The sequence below is a fragment of the Equus quagga genome, chromosome 4 (genome assembly GCF_021613505.1).
Source record: "Equus quagga isolate Etosha38 chromosome 4, UCLA_HA_Equagga_1.0, whole genome shotgun sequence".
In the NCBI taxonomy this organism is placed as follows: Eukaryota; Metazoa; Chordata; class Mammalia; order Perissodactyla; family Equidae; genus Equus; species Equus quagga.
Genome location: NC_060270.1, coordinates 111,571,359 through 111,596,260, shown reverse-complemented (window position 1 = coordinate 111,596,260; position 24,902 = coordinate 111,571,359). Strand labels below are relative to the sequence as shown.

Below are 24,902 nucleotides of genomic sequence, written 5' to 3'. Positions count from 1 at the left end.
GGTGAAAGCTTTTTACTTGGGCAGAGTCAAGACAAGGGAAAGAAAACCATTCATCTCTAGGAACCCCTCGTCTTCCAAACGAGGGCGTCCCCATTTCGCTCCAGAAGCATTTCCCGCGCTGGGAAGCCGAGCCAGGCGCCCGGAGGCGTCTCTCCGAAGCCGCAGGTCCAAGGCAGGGTTTCGGATCTGAGTCCCCAAATGCCCCCAATCCCCGCTGGCTTTTTCCGAGACGCTACTAGGTGCTAGGTAGGTTAGTGCGCGACCTGCCGTTCGCCTGTTTCTTCTAAAAGTTCTCCAGCTGGATTTCAGCAATTTAGGAAAAAAGGCGCCCGGCCTCTGCGACCTCCGGGCCGCTCCTCAGGCCTCGTGGGGCAGTTGGGTCAGGATCTGCGCGCCCCCCGACGTGATGAGAATTGTGTGCTCGAACTGGGCGGACCTGAAACGCGCAGGGCAGCGGTCAAGGCGCGCGCGAGCGCCGGCGGGGCCGGGAGCAGCAGCTCGCCAGCACCAGCGTCGTCGCCGTCGGACCAACCTTCCCTCCCCGCACAATTTAAACGCAACGGGGCAGAAAGCAAGCACCTTTGATTGTCCAGAGAGACCGCGGTCCATGCATCCTCCAGGACCTTGAATTCAGGGGATCCCTCGGTTATGATTGGCTCTGTAAGAGGGAAAATATTTACTACAGTCATCTAATCAGCTTCTTGTCAAACATTGTTTAGGCTGATTATCAAAAAAGAGAATAAGGCTCTCCTCCCTCCTCCCAAGTGCTCCCCCCACGGGTTCATGTTGTCAGCTCGCGAAGGGCTGATAATTGATGTTGCTTACATAGTATACTACAAACTAAACAGTAGGGAGAGGAAATGCTACGGCATTCAAAAATGTATGAAGTTGTCTAGTTCATAATTTTTTAGAGAAAAAAGGGCATTTTAATCAAGGCTTAATTAGGACCCCGTGGATATTAACCACCCAAACACCAGTCCCTCTTATAAATACCAGTCAGTTTTTAAAAATATTTGAATTTTTAAAACATGCTCTAAATGTTCATTAATCAGCAAATAACAATTTTCTTATTTCACTCTAATTGCTTCTCCATTAAGTCCCACAGTCAGAAACATGATGCCTTCAGGGTCTCAGGTGATTGGAATTTGGTGGTGACACCAATCACATGTTCAGCCAGGAATGGGCCGCCAGAGAGTACACGCCACTTGCTGTCAGGAAGCAAGGGACATAATCGTCTCTAGTTACTGGGTGTTAATGAAAAAAAAAAAAAACCCCACAAAAACAAAAAAACCGAACACCACATTACGCTGGTAACAGAATTAGAGGTTGGACAGCTGCCGTCTCCTAAATGTGTCAGTAAGTATCTGATTTAGGAAGATGGGGCTCGAGGATATTATTTAATCAGATTTAGTATGCATCTGAATTATTTCATTACACTGATTGGCTTTATTAGTCCTTCACGGGACTGCCTGGCCTAGGCCAGCGTGGTTGCTTCTGCCCTGGGAGCCACTGCTCTCTGAAGAGGAGGTGGGCACTGACCTATGGTGAATGCCATTCCCTCCTCCATGAGTAGATCGCTGTCATTCGCTGCAAAACAAAACACATGGGGGAAAGGGAGTGGGAATGGGAATTGGAGAGGACAGAGAGAAACACAATGAGAGGGGTTGGGCTGCTCCAAAAACTTGCTAATTTTATTTCTTTTAGGGTGGAAGGAAGGATGGAGGTTTCTAGACTCCTGGGTGGTGGCTAGCACCCAGGGGCTAAACACAGGGCTCCTGGGCCACAGCCTTTGCATTTTCTGGGCTTGGGGTCAAGGCCCCTGAGGAATGTGCACCAAGGCCTAGCAGGGGCAGCCTGGGGGTTTTAGACACCTGTCTCGCTCCCCACCTCCACCGTCCCCTGGCCACTTGCTGCAAGCTCTCCTGGCTTCACTGAGTCCTGGGCCTTGCCCCCAACTCCACCCTAAAGAGAAAGACATCTTGGGGAACTGATGCAAAGGGAAGGCAGCCACTTGGGGTGTCAGACGGAGTAGGAGGCAAGGACAAGGGTGACTTCCAACAACTCCAAGTGTTGGTGCTGGCTGGGGCATATGCCGGAGAGGCACTTTCTACGCCCCTGCCTGGACCCTTCTGAGCTGCTTCAGGAGGGGCTCTTTGGCCCAAAGGGAGTTCTGACCTGCCCTGTCTCCAGGGATCTTCCAGGGAATGGGTTCCAGGCAGTAGTTCCTCCAGAAACTGCTCCCACCCCAAGCACTCAGGTCAAGGCCCCAGGACCAACTTTCCTTTAGTCCCTGTCCAGGTGTGCACCCCTCTTTGGGGGCACTCCACGGAACTGCCTCCTACCCTACGCAAATTCCCCCACCCCTTCTGGCTCACACTTGCCTCTCACTGTAGGGTGCCCACAGGCAGTGAAAAACAGGAGGTTCTGGGGAAGGCACACAAGGGTGGGTACAATCTAAAAATCACTAAAGAGTACACGCTGCTAAATACATCAGCTGTCAACACGGTGTAGGATGTAATGAAGTTTAACCACAACAGTCGGCGGTTAGAGAAGCGGGCAGAAAAAGGCAAACAGACAACAGTGATGTGTGCATGCTGCTGGGACCCTGATGCAGCGGTATTTTGTTTTCAGTAACTTTTTCTAGACAAATATCCCCTATACCTTCCAGTTATCACCCTTTGGGAGAAGACAAAAAGCAAAGTAAACCTTATTTTGAGATTGAAACTGCTAGGCTCTAATCCAGTAACACAATAATGTGCAGGTTATGATTAAGTAGACCCCCCCCCCCCATGCCAACACCCACACATATATATACACAAAAGGATAACAATGTGGAACCAAAGTTAGAGGCAGAGCCTCAGGAACAAAACTGCCTTATCCTGATTCCATTCAATAAACAGCTCTCAAATTAACTTTCTTACCATGATGCCAAATTTCTGGATGTCCATGAAAGTAAGATCCTATCCCATGTCCCACAAAATGTGGACAGACTTGCAAACCATTCTGATGAGTTATGCGGCTTTAAAGGTAACCAAACAAAATATTCAATTAAATTAGGTAAGTTTTGAATACATACATAGATAAAACAAAGTCACTGTAAAATATGCTGGAAAAGAAAAAAAAATCAGTTATGTTTAGAGTCAGATAAAAACAATATGTTTTCATTATTCTGGAATAATTTAAATTTTTTCCATTACTTGTAACAATTCCCTCTGGATAAATGAAAAAAAAAAAAAAGTATGTATCTAACACAGTCATTTACTTCATTTACCTTAGTACAGCATGTAAAGAAGGCCACTTCTACACAACAAATGAATGTGGACACACAGATATAGAGATCAATATAACCAAGATACATGTGCACAGAATGCACATCATAAAAACCTGCCTGGTTTGCATGGGGTTTCACAAAAACACTGTGCAAATTACTACTGATTTAGAAACCAAAAAGAGAAAAATTTACAATCTAGAAATGTGACTTCCTACTTTTATAGTTCTCTTATTCTAGTCTATTTCAAAACATTATACATTTTACAAACAGGCACACTCACAAGGTCAAATCTGCTTTGTCAATATTCTTGAAACACTCCAAAACTTTGTGATCATTTGGGATTTCCACTCAAGACCGACACCATTAACAAAATTCATAATTTTATCAAATTATTCATAATTTTAATCACGGTGATGCTTAAGAGAAGCTAGTATTGTGATTCCCAATTCTTAATGTTTCAGTTGTTATCTCTACATGCAAATTTTGGGGGTTCCATCTATTCCATGTATGTAAATAAAATCTGGAACAATGACTCCAATCCTAAAATCTTCACATACAAGGTTAAGAAGTTGTTTTTGGAATCAGGTGCACGTGTTTACTTCCGGGAGCACCAGAAAGACAAGAACACATATACCATTAACAATTTATATTTTCATGTGGGTGAAGGGCATAGTGCCTTAACCTTAATCATAACAATTATTGGGATTTACAGGATCACTATTTAAGTTCTTAACAAAACCAAAGTTCTTAAATCTCAAACTAGTTTTCAACAGACCCTTGGTTTAGTTTAACATGAACTCAAGGGTGTTTAGCCAGCATCTTTATGAGCATTTATGTCAATGTACTTTTCTTCAAACATTTTTAACCTTCATCTCTAGATCTGTAAAATATCTTCACTTAACCAGGATGTCACTTTATATATATATTTATATAGTTTATACAGCAGATAGGCAGCCTCTCATTCAGAGTTAATTCACGTAAGTGATAGTGCAGAAATAAGTAAGATATGCATGTGCTGAGGACAAAAACGATAAAAGTCAACATTTTTATCTCTTAAATGGTACTTTATGGTTATGGTTATTTCTGTGTGTCTTTGCACTTTGGGCAGGAGGTATAACAACTTTTCCAAGGTGTTTCTATTTGCACTACACAATTTTTGAATAGAAACTGAGGATAGAGAGTGGATAGAGGGTGGAAGAGAGATTATTAAATAAGATATAATAATCTAGATTTTTTTTTACAGGAATAGGTTCTACCTAAACCTGTAAATTATGTCACTTCAGTCTCAACAAACCTCAACAATTCTGAGAGCACTGAATACAAACTGTTCTCCTAATTTCTTTTCTTAAAAAAAAAAGTTTTGGTTTTTTAAGGTTCTGATCGGCAGGCATCACAGCTACATCTTAAATGTGTTACAATGGCAATCTTCATTTTAATTTCTGATGAGAAGAGAGGAAGAAAGCCCACTCTGAAAAAACCCTCAGGGTCCCTCCCCCATCATACCTCTCATTCCTCTTCGTAAAAGAAGCTGTGCAATTACTAGGTGGCTAAAGATATCTGAGTGCATTCTCCTACAACTATTTATGGCCGGGATCCTGCTGGAACTTCTGGTTGTAGGAGTATCATAGAATGTATGTGTCATGGATGCAAAGGTCAGAGGATTTCACAACCATGTGGAAAGAGGAAAAGAACAGGACAGACTTCCCTTAGTTTCTTGGTTGAGCACCCAAGGACTCCTAGGAGCTAAGTATACACTTCTGTCTGCTTTTCAGGGTATTTTCCTTTGGATTGGTAGTTAGTTTTTTAACACATACTTACTGGGACTAAATTGGATAAAATCTCATTTAACGTTCTTAATTACTATTTAAAGCCATGCCTCTTCCCATGTATTTTTGGAATACACGGGATGCACAAGATTATTTACCTGATTCTAGGGTTTAAATCTAACTTCACTGAGACAATCCAACTGACTTGTAGCAGCAAATTCCACTCTAACATGAAAGTAAGTACTGGTACCTTTGACTGTGGCATGGGAAGGTGGAGCCTGTGTGCTTCTCTTGACTGGTGTTTTGGAAAAATGGAAACGGCGGGTTGGTGGGGGTGCCCAAGAACTGCTGCATTGCTCCCCAACACCAGCCATCTCAGGGCCACCATCTGTTTCTGAGCACAAGGATCTTCTTGCCCTGGATATTTTACTGATGAAATCTGCCTTCTTTTTGCTGAAATCAACTGAAAAGAACTATCCTGGTATTAGCTCTTCTGTTCTGATTTTCTCTAACTAAAAATCCTCTAAGACAGTAAGACTCTTACCCATGAGCCTGAGCACGTTTATGATTAGAAGCCTTTCATATGGAGTATTTGGGGAGGGGCAGGAAAGGAGAGGAGGAAAAAGGTGTATAAAAGCAGTTTATGAACTTACTTTTAAGTTATATTGTATTATTACAGGTCATGTTTCAGTTATAGTTTATAGTTGAAAGAGAAATCTCTCTGAAGGAATTTCATCTTATGACAATTTTCTTCAGTTTAATTTCCTTTCATGAGGCAGTTTTCCTTAACTGAAGTACTGTCTAGATAAATTAAAATTCCTAATACATTTCAACTACATTTTATGACTAAGAATACATTCCCCAAGAGGGCAAAGCAGTACTACATTTAAGTACATGCTCTTCTACTAAAGCAATAGAAATGCACGTGGAAACAGTTTTACTATCATTTTTACACGAACCCTATAAACAGCACTAATCTCTAAATGATCATATCTCCAACAAAAGGATCTCAAATGGCACCTGATTTTCTAAGTTAAGAAATTTTACTTTAATCTTTCCAGATTTTTATTTTAAGCAGTAGTCTTTGAATGAAGGAATGTACAAGTCCAAGGATTTCCTCTACTGACAAGGAATGTTGCAGTACAATTAGCAATATTTTTGAAAGCCAACAACTGTGTTCCAAAAGAGTTTCCAAACAAGAGTTTTCCAAAAATGGTTCACTTTTTTGTTTCAAACTGGATCACAAATTACTGTATTTTTCTTACAATAGTGCTAAACTTTTATTTGAGGTTTTCTGTTTCTGAAAAGCAGACATGATGGATTGAAATAAAAGATAATTTATTGCAATGCTTACTTTCATGTGCGGAGAGAAGCAGTGTAATTGTAATTTACAGTAGCTGTCAAGAAAAATCCATCACAGATGACATTAAAATGACTTATTTTGCCTGAGCCACTTATTGTTTAAATGTGCATAATCTAATAGAAAGAGATTATTTTTAAAAATCTGCTTTATATCCTTCTAAATTAATATCAAAACATATACTTAAGAATTAAACATTAAAAATCATTTATTGATACTTTCATCATGACATTTACAAGTATAAGTTTAAATTATTTTTGATTGAACTGTCACATATTTGTGATGCATGAATCTACACATTCACAATATTCTCATATGTACAGATAACATCATCTAGAGATAATTACAAAAATACAGATTTAGATATATTTTAAAGCAAATGGAGGAACAGTGAGTACAAAAACACTGTAACCTGAAGATCAGTAGCCATCCCTCATGAAGCAAAGGGCACCCAGAGAACTCTTTTCATTAAACTATTTCAGCCAATACTTCTTCAGAGATATCATCCTATCCTCTAGGTTTCAGAGAATTTCAGGATTTCCTATAAAGATCACTAGGTTTTTGGTAACATAATGCTAATAAAAGATGCTTGAATGTTCTTTCCATGGTGTATCAGTAGAGGGAGGCTATGCAAAAGATGGTGAATATCTTAAAATAAACGAGACTGAGTTGAAAGATGTTTGTAAACCTTCAGTCTGTAATGATTCCAAGTACTTTTAGCTTAAAGATGGAGATTGTTTATTTACTCCCTTGAGATTTTGCCTGAATAAGAAAAGGCGAAATAATAGATGTCCAGGAACAGTGCCGTAACACATCAGAACAAACATTCGTTACAATTGGGGCCAGTTTCCTCCCCCGTGGCAGACATAAACCATCTAAATAATGAAATGTATTAGGGTAAAAGTAAAAAGTTCATTGTCTGTTATTTTCCACATAGTTTTGTAAGTGCAGTTGTTGGGACAGATCTGGTTTTCAAAGGAGCTTGTATATGCAAATCCACGCTCTGCAAAAACTGACCTTTGCATCCAGATAGCTAAAATCCAATGTCACTTTCAATTCTACTCTCCTTCTTCTTCTTTTTTTTATGTAGCTAGAATTAATGTAGTGAATATGTAATGAAATGCATTATCCTGCATGGAGATTTATCAGATTTTCCGACTGAATGCTATGCTTTGCTAGTACTAGCTGGAGTTCACCTGCATGTTGGTGTGGCGTGTGGCTCTTTTTTGTAAAGAGTTAAGTCGTACACAAAAAAAGGGAACAAAGGTCAGCACCCAGCCGCCACTTGAATGTGAGATTTTTCTTTTTATTCCCCTTGATGTATACTAGGCTCTGTGTTATTAGTCTTAATGATGGAAAATTGTAGTGTTGATACAAATCTTTTTTTCAAAGTAGTAGGCGGGAGCTCCATTTGTTAGTAAGTTTTTTTGTGACTAAAAGCCACGGACAGTACATTTATGTAGCAGTAAAAGGCCTAGATGCTCTTTCCATAGCAGAGCTAATTATTCCTACTGTGACCTTACTGATCTAGCCTGTTCCTAGTACATCTCATCTGCACGCCTGTTCCTCTGTGTAGATGGTGTCAGAGAATATGAAAAACCCTATAATGAAACCATTTTCATGATGGAGAAAGGCTACTGGAGTTGCACTTGCTACAAAGAGGCTCAATTATATGAGTAATTGTGATAATTTTCTACATTCATAGCCTTCAATGGGGAAAAAAGAATGAGAGCCACAAAGGAAAATTACTTTAACAAGAAAGTACAGAGAGTAAAAATGGAAGAAGAGACAAAAAGGGGGAAAAAATAACCAGAAAAAAAGTTTAAAAAATAGATCTGGAGGGAGGAATAGCGAGACAGGGAGAACAACAGAAATGCTCAAAAGCCCATGTGCAGCTGTGTTGCACAATTAAATTGAATTTTTTTTTTCTGCAGTTGATGAATGTGACTACTGCAAATGTGCCTCTGTAGTTAGCTATCATTTGTTGTTCCGTGACAGGAAAAGGATAATTACCTCTCAGAGAGAATCAAAGGCTGACATGCCCTTTAGACACAGCCATGAATGCAGAGCTCGATAGAATGCTTGAATAAGAATCCAGTGTTCTCTGCCCCCTTCTACTGAAGAATAAATTCTGTTAAAATGCAAGAGCACCACCAGTGAATTTGTTGAACCCTAGGTGTTCAAAAATATGAGGTACATCTATCGACTCATCCCATTTGCAAAAATATAACTGCATTTTGAATTCATTTCTATTATATTCATAGACAGTAAGATAGTGAGATATGCATTAAATTTCTTTTCCCAGTAGGGGTCTGATTCAACATTTCCTATGAAAGAACAGAGAGACACTATCCTTTTTTCCCAGGCTAGTTAGCCTATAATTTAAAACTGTCAAAAACACAATTTTGTTCAAAGTCTTCAATAAAAGCTTCTCAGATATAACCCAAAGAGATTTTACTAAAGTTTGATTCAGACGCTGTTACAATATTTTTAAAGCCATAAATACATTTAACTGATACTTTACTGCCTTTTTTCTTAGAGTATTTGAAGGCTTAAGACGAAAAAAGGAAGCATCTTTTCAAGGTGACTAAGCCTTCCATCCTTTAGACAAACGGGAAATATTCAATGGTTCATATTAATGAGAACAGTACTTTAAAACGTACCGATGTGATCATCTTTAACAAAATGCATTACTTTTAAATGAAAACACATATTCTGCATGTCTACTTCAAAACAGTTACGGAAAAAAAAGATTTAAAGGTAGGGAAGGGATTACAAAGAAAAGTCTTGAATTCAGGAAATAGACATACACTCAAAAAGCAAGCATAGAATACTGTGTGAAAATAAACAATGATTTACGGAAAAAATGAGCCAGACGAAAAAAAAAAGACAGAAGATCACCCTTTCAGGCTGTTTGCTAATCCGCTAATTTGAAAGGTGAGGCTTGCTTGAGTGAATGCTTTTTATCTTCGTATGATAGGAATATGTTTCACTTTATTCCTTTATGAAATTTATTCTCCTGTCTCGTTATCCAAGGGTTTGGATGCTTCTCCACTTCTTAGGTACTTTCTTCCAAGTTTGGTATGATTTTTGAGTAAAGGAACGCTACAGACCAACATGAGAGGGTAAAACTAAAGCAGTCATATTACTTGCTGCTCCTTTAGGTTTCTTTGCTGACCATAGCATAATTCACTTTTTCAAACCTTTTTTTTTTAAACCCAGGGAACAACACTGCAGCCTGGCAGTTCACATACTGATATCAGACTGAAATAGTGGTTCTGAATCATAAAACATGTCATCAACTTTATACCAAGCCACCAATAACCTTTGTACCATTTGCTAACCCTCCCTTTACTTGTCAGTGTAAGGCTTACCTGATTGTGTTTCCAATTACAGAGAAGGGAGCCCCTGCTCTGCAAGCTGCAATTGCTTCATCTCTACACCTCCTGGCAACCTCCACCAATTTTTTACCACATTCATCCACATTGCCCACCAAAAATGTTTCAGAGGTGTCTCCATGGTAGCCATTGTAATAGACCTAAACACAGGCAGAAATTTTAAAATATGTTCTTGTTTAAAAATCTACTCTCCTAAACTATACATTGTATTCATTTATGTGTGTAGTAGATTCATGTGTTTCTCCCTTCCAGAATTAATCTCAAGTTTACCTACAAAAAAAGAAACAGATATACTGAAACCTTACAGAAATTAAAAAGACAAAGCCATTCAATGATATTACAAAATTTTAAAGTAAATAAGTGACTAGTATGGCTATTTTGGCATTATGATCAACAATGCTATTGTAACATTTTTATTCCTCACTTTATTTCTGAGAAGACACACTATATATGCAAAAATTAGTGATCAAAGACATTGACCCACAATTACTACAATAGGTTTAGAGAACCCAGAAGTATTTAACACAGTAAAAAGTTTCTTCAATGTCATGATGATACTTGATCTTTCATTTACCAGTTCTGTACTTGGAAATGATAGACACTGACAAGAAGAAATAAGATAGACATGTCCGTATTATAACAGACAGTAGGAGAATTTAGTTCTGGGAATTGAAGAGGCTCAATGTAGGAATGAAATATGTTATAGAAAAATCCTGTCGAGAAGTGAAATCTTAATCAAAAGTTCCAGATAGCAGAATGTTAACAGAAAACACTACACAGGGATTTTTTTTAAAGAGTAGAATACTATAACAAAACAGGCTTAAGAATAAAATTGCAGAAAATATAATTTTATCAGTCTTCAATGATTCAAAAGGCCCTGTAGGATCTCTAAAAACATCAGATTCATCATAAAAATCAATAATTATCAAACACCATAATAAATATAGAAGGCCGAGGAGACTAGGTGAATACCGATCCTTTGATGTAGCATGGAATTTGCTATTTTGCATAAAACTGTCCTATGTAATTATTTTTCACATTTCTCTTTCTCATGAAGCAGAATACAGAAACTGTTATAAAAAAAGATATTTATCTGAGATTTCTGTCTGTTTTAATACCAAATTAATGTCTTAAATCTGTATACTATTCTGCATTTAAAAAATACTCTCCTACACTCTGAGGGGGAAGCAGGAAAGGTCTTTATTATATCTTCACTTCATAAGTCAGGAAACTGAGGCACAGAAAAACAACCTGTCTAAGGTTAGTGGCAGAATACAAACACAGATCCAGACTAATGTGATGGGTTACTGGCTTCCAATCGGGTGTTTTCTCTACTTTATCAAGTTACCTTGCAATATAGTATACATTTATTCCCATTTGCAATCTGAGAAAGTATAAGTTTTTATTTTACATACAAGTATATAACATTTGCTAAAATGAGAGTAAATATTCAAAAAAATTTGCAACTCAATGTTTATATAACTGCTACTTAAAGTAAAAATGCATTTTTAAAAATCTTTATTTGCCTTTTCATATTACTTTTTGCCAGCTTCCAAAATAACTACTTGAAAGCTCATAAGATATGGAAATATAATACGTTTGAAAGTCTATGGCAGGTATCTACAATTACTGTTTGTACCTACAAACTAGTCTTGCACTTCATTTATTTAACAAATATTTATTGAGCAACTACTATGGGCATTGCATTGTCTATTTTTTAACATTCAACTTTCAAGGGGTAAAGATATATACTAGATGCAAAAACTATGTAATGCAATCAGTATTTTCTCATAAAAAGTATAAGATCTAATAATGGAATCCTTCACTTAATAAAATATTTCATAAGAAATACAATTTGTTAAGAGATTAACCTACATGTTTCCTTGACTCCTTCACATTCCCAGACATTTGAAAATATTCCACTTTACTTTATGAGTTTTGCAATTTTGAAATTATTCGAATGTTAAAAATGGAATTGTTTATTAAAAGTCTTCAGGAAACTTAGAAAAGGCCTGGAATATTCTCTTTGGACACACTGGAAACAGTAGGGAAGAATATGTTGATTTCATTCAAAGCAGCAATATTTTGTTAAGGGGTGATTAGGTGAGATAATAAATGTAAGACCTACAAATCAGGTACAATCCAAAAGAAAAGTATATCATGAAAAAGACTTTGTTTCAGGCACACTTTATTATCATTAAATACCTCCTACTACATGATTCTGAGTGGGAAAGGTACCAACAGAATACATGTGGAGCAAATGTTCAAATATTCTAAGTAGGACAAAATGATACAAGAAAGAGCATCAGCAAAAAAAGAATCTTTGGCTATATCCTCACACCGACTGATACAAAGAAAAATGGGAGAATTAATTGAACACTAAAAATCTCACTGAGCTCAACTATTGGATGCCAATTTCCACCTCATTCCCATTCCTACTTAAGTTTCATGGTCTGGATATAAAATAACTTAAGAATATTTTCTCATTAATAGAAACTCTACTCCTTGAACACTGTCCATCTATATCAACTAGTTCTCACCAGATGTTTAAATTATATTTATTTATTCAGAATTTATTTATTAATCATCAGATGTATAGAATTTATTACAATCTACATAATCCAAAGGTGCTATTAAAAACTTTTCAGTAAAATAGACTGCCAAAGCACAAATAATCCACGTCCGAGAATAGTGGAAGGCTAACAAAATTAGAAAAGGTTAGAGCTTGTACAATTTGAAGGTCCTATGTTCAATTACTTTGGGTTGTTATTTAAAATAAAGGCTGTTAACCGTTTGGTGAAAATGTAAGTTCAGAGAGAAAACCACTCTGCTTGTGTGCTTCGAGTTCAAGGCTCTCTATGCCAGGAATGGAAGACAACGTTACCTTCAGGGATTTTAATAAATCTAAGGAACACTGCTAGCAAAAGAGTTGCTGTCCAAATAGACTGACACACACAGGCCAATGTAGCCCCTAATGACAGAGTAAGATAATGACAGGCCCCACTCAAAATCAGCAGGAAGAGGAAGATCAATCTTGGCAGAGTGAAGGAAAAATGCTGGCTTTCTTCGCGTTAGCTCATCTCATACATATCTAGCTTCAGCAGCTGCCCAGTGCTGTGGTGCTCTGCATTAACTACACAGTGGATCAATAACAATTACACCTTCTCAAAAACATGACACATAGCAGGATTGGGTTGACATTTCACTTAGGCCAACATTGATCTCAGTGCATCTGATTCCAGCCCTAAATTCAAGTCGGGCCTGGGTTTACTTGGAATAAACACAGAGTTAAAGACAAAAAGGAAACCAGCTGCTTGCGTCTGGGTCTAGAAGTAAACAGCACTTCCACCGGTGCAGTCCGCATTTTCAATCCACAATTCTTCCTGTTGCTACCAGCAATTCTGAAGTTGATCAAAGACTATTTTTTATATGATTTACTCACCGTGACATCAATGTTGATAATATCTCCATCCTGAAGAGGTCGACTGAAACATAAACAGAAAAAAAGTGGTGATAGACAGATCTCAATAAAAGGAATATAAAAATAAACACCTAATGACTACTACCACAAACCCAATGAGATGCAATGGTAATTTGGAGTGGAGGAGGAATAAATGGAGTAACTATATCTAATCTTTAAGTTATGTTAGTCACATCAAATTTTACAAGAAATACGTAATATGAACATATTACCATTGTTTAAAAATCTACCATTCTTAAAAAAATGTACTTATTAGTTACCCTAATTTTGCAAAGAGCCAAAACAATAGTTGATAACCAATATTGGCCTACATTTGGATTTTTACCATTTATATGGTTAAAATCTAAAAAGGTAAAAGAAATATTTAATGCACCATGACTTTTTTGGATTATATACTGCTTTCACGAACATTAAATGGTGGTATTATGTCCATTTAGAAGCAAAATACTTCAAAATGTTTGTTTTACCATAATCAGCTCCAAAAGTTTGCAGGTGGGTTTCAATTAAACTACGGTGTCTCTCAACATGTGTTACAGATCTTAGTTTCATGTTTTAGTTTCCCAAGGAACAATATGTTATTAAGCAATGAATACCTGTCAGGAATACCATGACATAGCACGTTGTTTACAGAGGTACAAACAGATTTTGGAAAACCTCTATAGCCTAGAGGTGAAGGATAGGCATCATGACTGATGATTTCCTGATGAACAAGAGCATCTATCTCTTCAGTTGTCATGTCAACCTAAAATATTAAATAAAGAAATTATGGAGCAACAAGTGAAGACATTTCCTGGATTGATTGACTATGCCTACAGCTACAGCACTTTCAGGTGAGACTGTATAAATTTACTATGATAAACTTATGGTACAATATTTTAATTAATTATGACTAACATTAAAATCCTAAACTGTGCCTTCTGACAGTCATTTGGGTACATGATGGTGTTATGGACTATTAGGAAATGAAAATTTTAAACTCTAAGATCCTTTAAATCATTTGTGAGTCATTAAATGATTTGACTTTCAAAAATATGTTCTTAGGCAATTTGTTCCTCTTTCTCAACAGTTAGTGCCCTGGGCTAACCGAAGCATATAAATAAATTCTCAAAAGGATCTTCAGTTTAGATGCACAGCTTGAAAAGGAGGTCAAACCCCACATTTTTACCTCAGCGAAACATCACATGGGTTTTGCAGCAATGGTATGGAGATTACGGATCACCTTTTTAAGAATTTAGTCTGATACATTTTGTAGAGGTTTGATTTCCACTAATCTTGATTTCTTTCATGCCTAAATAAATCAATATGCTTGTTAAAATATTTTTCCCTTTCTAGAAGGTATCCAATCGCTCCCAAACTAAAACTATAATTGAGTTTTGTGAACACATGAAGACTATCTCCATAAACTCATAAATAATAAGTAAAATTCTAAAACAAAATCTTTTATTAAAAATTGGCTATTTCTTCAGTAATTTTCTTTGTGTTATTTTATATTCACATTATGCTTGGTTACGCGGCTATAACAGGTTTATTACACAATGATACCCTAAGTGATTTCGTCGTTGAGTCTGACTTCCCAAATCCTGCCCACCTTTGGGAAACCACAGGCTCGTATTTTCTTTCATGATCTTTACGTGGCAGGGTGTTTCAGATTATTCTGAAAGAACTAAATCCTGTAGTAAGATAGTTGTACATCATTCCATTGCTATATTACCTACAGCCTTTTGTATCTGGTCTGATCTTTCATTGCAGAGCTAATGCAAGAAAATAGGAGACAAAGGAGGAGGCAAAGAAACTCTTCAGACACACAGAAATCAGGTGGGGAATCGAAGCAGAAACTCCAGGCAGGAGGAAGAGGGCAAAAGTCAAAGCTGTCCGTCACTGATCAACACGGACAGGCTGACTGAGCCCAAAGTAGCTTCCGACTCCTACTTAGAATTGAATTTGGATTTTAAATTATCTCTTGAATAAACATAAAATAATAAAATCCCTTCCCCCCACCTCAAGGCTTTACTTGATTTTTAACAAATTAGATGTGTACAAAAGAAGAGTCGAAGGGAAAGAAGAAAAAGGGGAGTAAGTCCTTTTGTAAGTTTGTAAGTATGTAAGTCCTTCCGGGGTTTGGTGAGACGCCACCTTCAAGCTCTTCCCAGCCAGGAGGAGGACATGACGGGCCAGCTGACAAGCCTGACGAAGCCCTTGAATCTGATCTTCATTCTTAACTTCTATGCTGTCTCCCCAGTCGGGTACAATGCCTGTCGTCACATAGTCTGGCTTCTTTATGTGCTTGAGGAAAAAGGATTGAAAACGAAGATCAGAACCCAGCGCACGACAATGGGATCATTTTTTCGGACACAGCCTCCTGCTTCATGGAGCTCTGCCCTTCCTGCCGGAGCACCGACCTCCAAAGCCAGCACAACAGACCCTCCAGGCTGCCCCGAGTTCCTTCCCCTGCCCTTTTGAACTTAACATTGCCTGTTAGTGCTGCCTTTGGACTGTCTGTTAACCTTACTGTGCTTTGAGTCAAACCGGACTGAAGTAGACTTCTGGTCAAAACAAACAGTAGTTTTCTTTTCTTCCTCCTCCCAACCCCGTTAGAAGCATATTGCCATTTATGAAAAATAGCATCAAGTTTCCAAATTGCCAAATGACTGATTAAGAGCACATTCATCTTCTTAACACAAAGATAAAATTTATGCAAAGGATAGCTCACAACACCCTCTCTGCGTGAACATATGTAAAAGGCGGACTGTCCAGTCCACTGAAACCTATTACATATACATTTTTCTTACACTTTGCAACTGTACCTAAACTAAGAAGGGACTAGAGAACAAAACAAAACAGCTTTCTTTTCCTAGTCTTTCTTTCTTTTAAGTACATAAAAAAACATCTAGAACATTTTACTTGTCAAAAACAAACCAAAAACTCCCCAAAACTCAAAACATTGAACTTTGATCCCCCTCGTAGAATATTCTCCACCACTCTCTTAAATCCATGGGCCGTATTCAGAAAATCAATACCATTTCACACACAGAGCTTCTTTCAGTCCCAAGGTTTTGCATAGCTCTTTACAAACTATTTATAGAAGCCACTAAATAAGCATTGTTGAAGAGTACCCAGTAAGGCTACACAGCAGTTGGGGACAGGAAGCTGAGGAAGATCACACTGTTCAATTGACATCACAGCAACTGCGGAAGGGCTGAGGTTAGGGCTCGGCTCTTCGTGAAGCGCATCACGCACGACTTAAGGACCCTCCCTTATTCCCATGTTCAGATGGGCCTTTCTGACACAGGTAATGCCATTGCTTGGGTTGCCACAGCTGAGCTCTGGACGAGTATCTTCTCTCCAACAGCTACACTACCAGTGCTCACAATGCTCACTCGGTCTCCCCATGGACTCTGTTCTTGTCACCACTCTGCTTTGTGATCTGGCCAGGTTACAACTACACGCAGAAGGGCAGTTGGATTGTCACTGAAATTCTAGAACAACACATTCACCTCTCCGGAGATTTCTTTTTCTTTTCTACTAAGGAAATACCAGGAACATACTCTGGGCTCCGGTGGCCTGTCTCGTCAGCCCTTGCCACAGAACTGGGCCACTCACCTTTAGGGAGTACAACATATTTAATGTGGGTTCACTGTAAAAAAAAAAACACCTAAAAGGGGGAAAGCAGGTGATCCTTGTGACAAATCTCTATTTCTTTCAGCTATTCTTGGTGTTCCTAAATGATCCACACACCTCTGTTATTTTGCATTTTGAAAAATGGATAGATTGTCTTTCCACAGAATTGTAATCTCTGAAAAAAAAATCAAGGATGCTCTGAGACAAGACATTTTATTTAATTTACTCTAAAGGAGGATTCAAAGACAGCAACATTAGTAATACGGAAAGTATAAGAGCAGGCTTTAGGAAAAAACATCTAGTGTATTAGTTTCAAGTAATCTCTCTTGAATGATCCCAATTTTATAGTTGATTTTTTTCTCTAAAAATGTTACGAAACTATATACATGTAGTTTTGTCTTCACGTTAGAAATTTAATATAGAAAATTTCATGATAGAAATTTTAATTCTAAATAAGCTAGGCAGTTGTAAGCTCAGAGCTTTATTTTAAAAAAATTAATGTTTTACAACTGCAGGATGCTAAAACTTTTCAAATCACAATTTAAATCACAAAACAAATTTAAAAATTATGATTCAGATGGCTCACAAACCAAAGGTGCAAAAAAATTTGATCGCTTCTGCAGCTAACCTTTATCTTGGCTGGAAAAAAGAAGCAAATAATAGGCAATATCGTACCTTAGGGACTGGATGAGCTGAAGAAACTGCAGCCGGCAAAACTATACTGTGTGAAATCTCTCTTTGTCTCCGGAAAAAGAAATTTCTTCTTTGTTGACTGCTTGACTGCTTGTGTAAGCAGATATGATTGAGTGGTAAAGACAAAATTCTATGACAACCTATGAGCAGAAATAGACATATTTTAAGTAAAAAAACCTAAATGGTGCTACATTTTAAGATGTTGCATTGTCTGTTAAATCATTGTTCTAATCCTTTCTTGGCTCCAAAAGGAAAAGCCCCAAATAGAAAGGAAAGCAGTGGTATTCTGAGTTCTAGTACACTAACAGCATAGCATATTTATTAGCTAATACTAAGTTTACATAAATGTCTGATAATGGAAAACTCTACTCTAATGGGCAACAAACATATAGAAACATTTGTGAACCACCAGGTCTGCAAAAAGAAGTTTCTGCTCTGGCACCTTATGCAGTCATGTCCAGGAAGACCTTAGATTCAGGGCATGGTTTGGGTGGCTTTATATTCTTTAAAGCCATTTTCCTTTCAAGAATCATGGACAAAATTGCCAGCTGCACTTTTTGCCCTTGATAGGATTACTACTCTGTTAAGTTCACGTGCAGCGAGGTATTATACTGAAATTCATTGTGATGAATGCCCAAGTCAGATAAAGACTAAATAGCAAAAATCTAGGTTGTAACTTGGAAAGAAAACGAACACAGAGCCCTAAAGTACCCACAATAGGAATTTAGAAATATCTATCAAAATTTTAAATGCACATATCCTTTGACTCAGCAATTCATCTCCCAGGACTTCACCTTGCAGATGTAATGCAATGATGGATGTATGAACATGTACCCTCACTGCAGCATTGCTTGTGGTAGGAAAAAATGTGAAATAACCCAAATGCCCATCAACAAGGGACTGGTTAAGTATAGTACTATGGTATATCTACACAACAGAAAACTATGGAGCTGTCAGAGAATAAACTAAATCATCTCTACATATTGATATGTAAAGACACCGCAATATATTGTTAGGAGAAAAGCAAGTTCTGAACAATACGCACAAAAAGCCCATTCATCTAAGAAGAGCTTATTCATTTATATAAGCTTTTATATGCCTATAAAAATCCTGAAAACTGATATTCATCAATAGTGCTTATTTCTGGGGCATGTGACTGGGACTGGGGGTGGGGAGGAAGACTTCCTGAGTCATTTTATTCTCTTCTATACTGTTATTTTTTTAAAACCATTGATTTGTATTACTTATAATTAAAATAATAGTTTAAAAATTCCCCAACGTGTCATAACTGTATGTCAGAGGTTGGCAAGCTATAGCCCAAAGGCCCAATCTGGCCAGCTGCCTGTTTTCACACAGCCCAACACCTAAAGATTATTTTTGCATTTATAGACTGTTAGAAAAAAGTCATAAGAAAAACAATATTTTGTAATAAGTGACATTATGTGAAATACAAATTTTAGTGTCCCTAAATAAAGATTTATTGGAACACAGCTACACTCAATCACTCACAATTATCTATGGCTGTTTTTGAGCCACAGTAGCAGAGAAGTTGTGACAGAGACCATATGGCCCATAAAGCCTAAAATATTTACTATCTGGCCCTTTACACAAGAAGTTTGTCAACTGCTGGTCTAGATCACTGGTTCTCAGAACCTGGTACCCAGACAAGCATATCAGCATCATGTGGGAAAAAGATGCAAGTTCTTGGGCCCCTCCTCAACCTACTGAATCAAACCCCGGGATGAGGCCACCAGTCTGTGCTTTAACAAGTCCTCAGGATGGTTCTGATGCACACTAAAGTTTGAGATTTACTGGCCTAGAGTAACCTTTCAGCTGTGAAACATAATGGAAACACAAATTGCAGGTGAGTACTGGCCCCAAAATTCAAGATCTCCAAGTGAATTGAAAAAAGGCACAGAGGCAAAGAAACCCCAGTGGGCAGTGAGTCAGTGTCATAAGTTTCACTCAATTAAGTTCTTCCATAAAGTTGAATTTACATAACGTGTTGAATCAAATGAACAGAGGTGTTTTGGTATTATTTTAAACACTTCCAAATACCAGACAAAATGCCAGTAATATCACCTCTTTTAAAAACAAAAAGTTGTTCGATAGAGGCAGGTATGTATTCCCTAAAGCTTCTAAAGTATAGTATTTCCCTAAAGACAACACCAGCAGCCCTAGGACTGTGAACTGGTATTTGAGGGGCAGGGTAGTACCCTAGGGAAAGCACATGGTTGGAAAGCAGAAGCCCGGACTTTCATTTCAGCTCTACCACTTGTTAGCTGTGTGACTCTGAGCAAGTTTCTTCTTTTGAGTCTCAGGTGGGAATTAATTGGAATACGTGAAAAAAGCATGTGAAAGAATGTGAGAGCACCTTGCATTTAACAGATGCCCAGTAAACAATGGTTCCTTCAAGAACACTCAAAAAGTAAAATGAGCACTTATTCTGTGTCAATTACTGTACTAGGCACTTTACATATGTTAGCTCATTAATCTTCACGAGAATCCTATGAGTTGTGAACTGTTAGTACACCATTCCACAGTTGAAGATACCAAGGCACACAAAGGAAAATAACTTCCCCAGGGACATGCAGTATGTGCCAAAGCTGAGGGAAATCAGGTCGAGTTGCCTCCACAAAGTATATTTCTTCTCTCATATGCAGAGAAAAAATGAGGTCACACACATGCAAACACCTAAAAAATGTAAAAACTATTAAAAAGTTACTACTATTATTATTTTTCCAAAAGCGGTGATGGGTTGACCCAATCCATCCACTGTCTCAAGCCAAGCTCCCTTTGCTGACCAAACACGTGCTTCAGTGAGGTGGCTGAAGAAGTTGGTTGGGCAGCCTGTGGATATGGAATGGAAAATCTGGGACCCAGCTAAAGTACAGGGAAGACTCAGGTGGAATCAATCTATGACTCCAGGGGTGGTGGGGGTGGGAAGGCGCTAACTGCATCCCTAGGTAGGACCATAGACAAGACACAAACTCACAAGTGTTTCCATTCTGAGGAAAGTATGTATCATGATTACTATTAATAATGATAACACTAATAGAAACAGTAACAATAGTGGTTAACATTTAATGGCCAATTTCTTTGATTAAGCAGAGTGCTAAGTGTCTACATACATTATCTCTTAGCAACTCTGTCAGGCAGGCTGGCAGCAATTGACATCACCATACGGATCAGGAACTAATGCTCACACATCAATGGCTGGCCCTGGCTCGAGTCCTCCAAGTCTAAATCCAGGACTGTGTCTGCCACTGAGAGTGGCCTCTCAACAGAGTGCAGGGGCTCTAGCAGCTAGCATGCTTTGCTGTAGAATGTGTTCTTTCAGGGATTGGATTTTGAGGAGGTTTTTTTCTTTTTTAATCATGAAAAAAATATCATGGAACCAGCCAACATTTAGAATGAAGGTGATTTTCATGGAAATTCTTAGAACTGATCTAATTGGGAGGCATTATGGTAGTAAAAACAGCATGAGCTTTGAAGTCAGACAGATCTGAGTTGCCAAAACTTCTGAGCCCCACTTTCCTCACCATTACATGGCAATAGCAGTGCTTTCCTCACCACTAGGCTGTTATGAACATTAGCTGAGATAACAAATATATATGTAAACCATCTTTAGAAAGTAGGTGCTCCATAAACGTTCATTTCTTTTCCTTTCCCTTCTCGACTCTTTGTCATGTTTACCTGTGGGCCTCTGAATTTATTTATTCTTTTATTCAACAGTACTTGCTGAGCTCCTCCTATATGCCATACTCTGGACACAGAGTGAACCAGGTGACAAAGTCCCTGATTTCATGGAGTTTATAATCTGTGGTGGGATGCAGACGAGAAGCCAACCAACAAATACATTAGATTACATCAGACGGTGATATGTGTGATGAAAAACAGCCCAGAGTGACACAGTCTTGGATGGCATCTTGGAGCTAAGGTTCTGCTCCTGGTCCTGCAAAGAGCTAACTGGGCGAGCTCGAGCAGCAACAGTAACAGTGAACACTGGCTGACAGCTTCCTGGTGCCAAGCTCTGTGCTGAGCACCTCACAGACACTGCCCACTGATACAAAAGGCTTATTTAGTAAAATGAGGGAGTTGGACTTCATAATCTTTGAGGTTTCTTTCAGCTCTGACACTTGTGCCTTCATGCAGCAGCATCTGATTGTCATGCTACATTCCAGGCAATGGGAATGATGCAGACTTCGATCAATTTCAGGACTCATGAAGATTTTTTTCAGAGTGCCTGATTACATCACAGGGAGACCATCTTTATCAGTATTATCAAGTTCAAGCACACAGTCATTATAGTGGGAATCTTTCCTATGTACTTAAACTTGAGGCATGAAGTTATCAGGCCTCTACTAGGAAACCTGGATGAGGCTTTTCAGTCACTCACTTCTAGGATGAACAGCTGCCAATGTACCTGTCCTGCCAAATGAGGGGCTCACAGTTGAAACGATGCAGGCACACCCACACATGACTTAAACATCAGGAACACAGTCTGAACATCTCCAATCTGTTGACAATTACGGTTCTGCAGTGTACTCAGCAATTCCATTTTCATAAGATACTTTTTTATTTGAAGCAAAATCTTTTCTTTCAATCTGATAAAAGACACCCTATAAACGTTGCCACAAAGTAACAGGATAATAAGGTACCATACCGTGTTTATTCTACTAACTATTCATTACAAACCAGAAAAAAAATCTAGCGTTTTCACAGGTGAAATGAAGAAATGGGCTTAAGTCAATCCATGCCTTTAGGAGATAATGGTCCTGCAATTAATGTGGCAAAAGTGGGGGGGAGAGGCAAGGTCCTCAATTTTGTTTATCATATTGTAATTAATAAATAGTAATTAACAAATTTTCTAAATGCAGGTGAGCAAAATGAAAATCCCCAGTCCCAATTATGTTCAGTCACAGGATAACCAAACTAGAGTATCTGCTACAGATCATTCTAGAAAAGGTTTATTGAGTTTTCTATATATTTCCTTTCTTTATAAAAGCATTGCTTTGTACACCTAAAACTAATATAATGTTATACGTCAATTATATCTCAATTAAAATAAATACATAAATAAAAGCACTGCTAATACTTTATTATAACTACATCTAACTTCCAACTTGCTACCGTCAATGTTACAGGTAACTTGACCCATCATCAGAGGCAGAGATACCAGCCAGGTTTCCATCAGCCACAGGACTGGCCTCTCTGTCTTCTGGGCACCATCATTTACCCAGAATGCACAGTATACCCTATTTTGTTAAAGCTATTTTCAGGAAAAAAGGTTTAGGTGTGTACTAATTATTGCAAGGGACAAGTTGACTAATCTGAAGTTTAGGAGATACCAGTAGAAAATCATCAGAAACATCAGGAGAGTAGGAGAACCCCAGATGAGCAAGGAGCTGCTTTGGACTAACTTGATCTTAAAAGACATGATCATAGCGAGTGTTGTCACTGTTGATTATGCAACAGAACCTCTATATAGGGTTTCCTTAGGCAGTAAAGCTACACATTATTTGTTATGAATACTAGTTTATTTACTGTTTTCAAAGGTAATAATAAGAATTATTTTCAGCGTCACAAAAATTCTATCAGCACCTAGTTTGAGCTGAATGTTGAAAATTACAGGCAACTGCTTCATTCAGTCCACAGAGGAGCACACTGTACGGCGTGAATGTCTTCTGAAATTGGTGTATATGCTCTGGATCCTGAAGCACATTTTTCATATTTTAAATTTGTATTTGAAATGTAAATCTAGGTTGAGCTTTTAAATATTTTCATATTTGGTAATAACATCAATTTTTAAAAGCTGCATTCTATTTCCCTTTACAGATTAAGTCTGAAAGGTAGGATTACAGAATTCCAGTATGATGGAGGGAAGCATGCATTTTAAATAACCAATGTTGCTGCATGCAACATGCCCTGTATTTATTGGCCTCTTACTCAGGGTCCATTTTAATTGTTATCTACTCAAGCATTCTATACCACATAATAAAACGCTTCCATTTCACCCACTGAGCCCTGGGTTTTTATGCACACCTCTACTAATGACCCTTAATTAAGCCAATTTTATTCTTGAAAATATGAGTTTTCTTTTGGTCAACAAGTATTTTTAAGGGAAAGGTCTGAATGAACTTTCAGAGAGACATTTAAAATGCTTATTATTTTAAGCAGTTGTAAAACTGAACAAAGTATATTTGTACTCAAGTGTGGGCTACCAACACCTATATTTTTCATTGTACATTTCCAGGGAAGCACTTCCCCCTGCAGCGGGCCATCAATCCTCAGTTATGTTACATTTCAGAGGTATCAAATATCTGGGTAGAAAACAACACAAGAAAGCAGCCTGTACTACTTTACATTAGCTAACAATATCAACCAGAGATAATATGTAATTTAAAAGACACCCTGTAAAATATCTTACTGAATATATTTTTTCATAATGATCAGTAAATGCCAAAGTCTAGTAACAAAACTATTATTTATAGCATATCAACATCTAATTGATTTCACAAATGGAGGCAATTATTTTGGATGAAGGGAGGAATGCCTGCCAGATTTAAATGATTTATGATTACTAAGAGAGAAAACATCGTTTTGCTAATTCATTTTCAAATACGGCTCATACACTCATTGATAATTTTAATTTCAAACCAAACGATTTGCTTAAATAACACATTAACTTTAAAAAAAAGTAACTTTGTGACAGCAAACTGAGGGTATTTTTAACTGTTTAGAAATATTGTTTCCTACAGTAGGCTCAGAAGGGACTGTACTACAGAAATATATTTTTCAGGTGCTGATTTAGAACCACAGAAAGATCACACTTCATGAACTCCCACCAATCACCCAGCGTAGGAGCGCAGGCTCTCACAGCACTGTGTGCCCTAAGTCCAAAGGAGAACACTGCAAATGCATCCACGCCTTACATTTCTGGACCTAAAACACTGACTGTCTGCGTGATGGGTTTGATAACTCGCACAAATGTTGCAAAAGAAAAATTAGTCTGCAACCCTCAATATAACGCTCATTGATTTTTATAATCCAGTACTAAGATGTACATGTTTCAAAAGTACATGAGAAAGATTGAAGGTTCCTCCCCACTTCAAGAAGACTAGAAAGCAGAAGAGAAGCTCACATTTCACAAGAAATAACCTATGCATTTGTTGAAGGAAAAATAAAAAAGCTAGGGGAATGCCCCAGGCTGAAGCAGACACTGATTGGGCAAAGCTGAAGGACAAGGGCCCTTGAAACTAAACAAAAGCAAATTCATTCTGTTGACAGATGTTGATTACATCAAAGCAACAAG

At 37.9% G+C, this 24,902-nt stretch overlaps 1 protein-coding gene across 5 annotated transcripts in view; it reads right to left on the bottom strand.

Annotated features, from left to right (window-relative positions):
* Positions 1 to 24,902, bottom strand: part of METAP1D (methionyl aminopeptidase type 1D, mitochondrial) — a 71,283-nt gene continuing 46,381 nt past the window's right edge. Inside the window, exons 2-10 of one of the 5 annotated variants that reach the window (XM_046657728.1) lie at positions 17,570 to 17,727; positions 15,410 to 15,559; positions 13,870 to 14,018; positions 13,238 to 13,280; positions 9,772 to 9,935; positions 2,922 to 3,019; positions 1,540 to 1,587; positions 580 to 658; positions 1 to 436 (exon numbers count right to left, since the gene is read on the bottom strand). In XM_046657728.1, the coding sequence (XP_046513684.1) occupies positions 358 to 436; positions 580 to 658; positions 1,540 to 1,587; positions 2,922 to 3,019; positions 9,772 to 9,935; positions 13,238 to 13,280; positions 13,870 to 14,018; positions 15,410 to 15,559; positions 17,570 to 17,727 (968 nt within the window). In that variant the 3' untranslated portion in view covers positions 1 to 357. Of the gene's footprint in view, positions 437 to 579; positions 659 to 1,539; positions 1,588 to 2,921; positions 3,020 to 6,525; positions 8,529 to 9,771; positions 9,936 to 13,237; positions 13,281 to 13,869; positions 14,019 to 15,409; positions 15,560 to 17,569; positions 17,728 to 24,902 lie in introns of those variants that run through there. The other 4 variants (XM_046657729.1, XM_046657732.1, XM_046657733.1 and 1 more) reach the window with 4 other exon arrangements.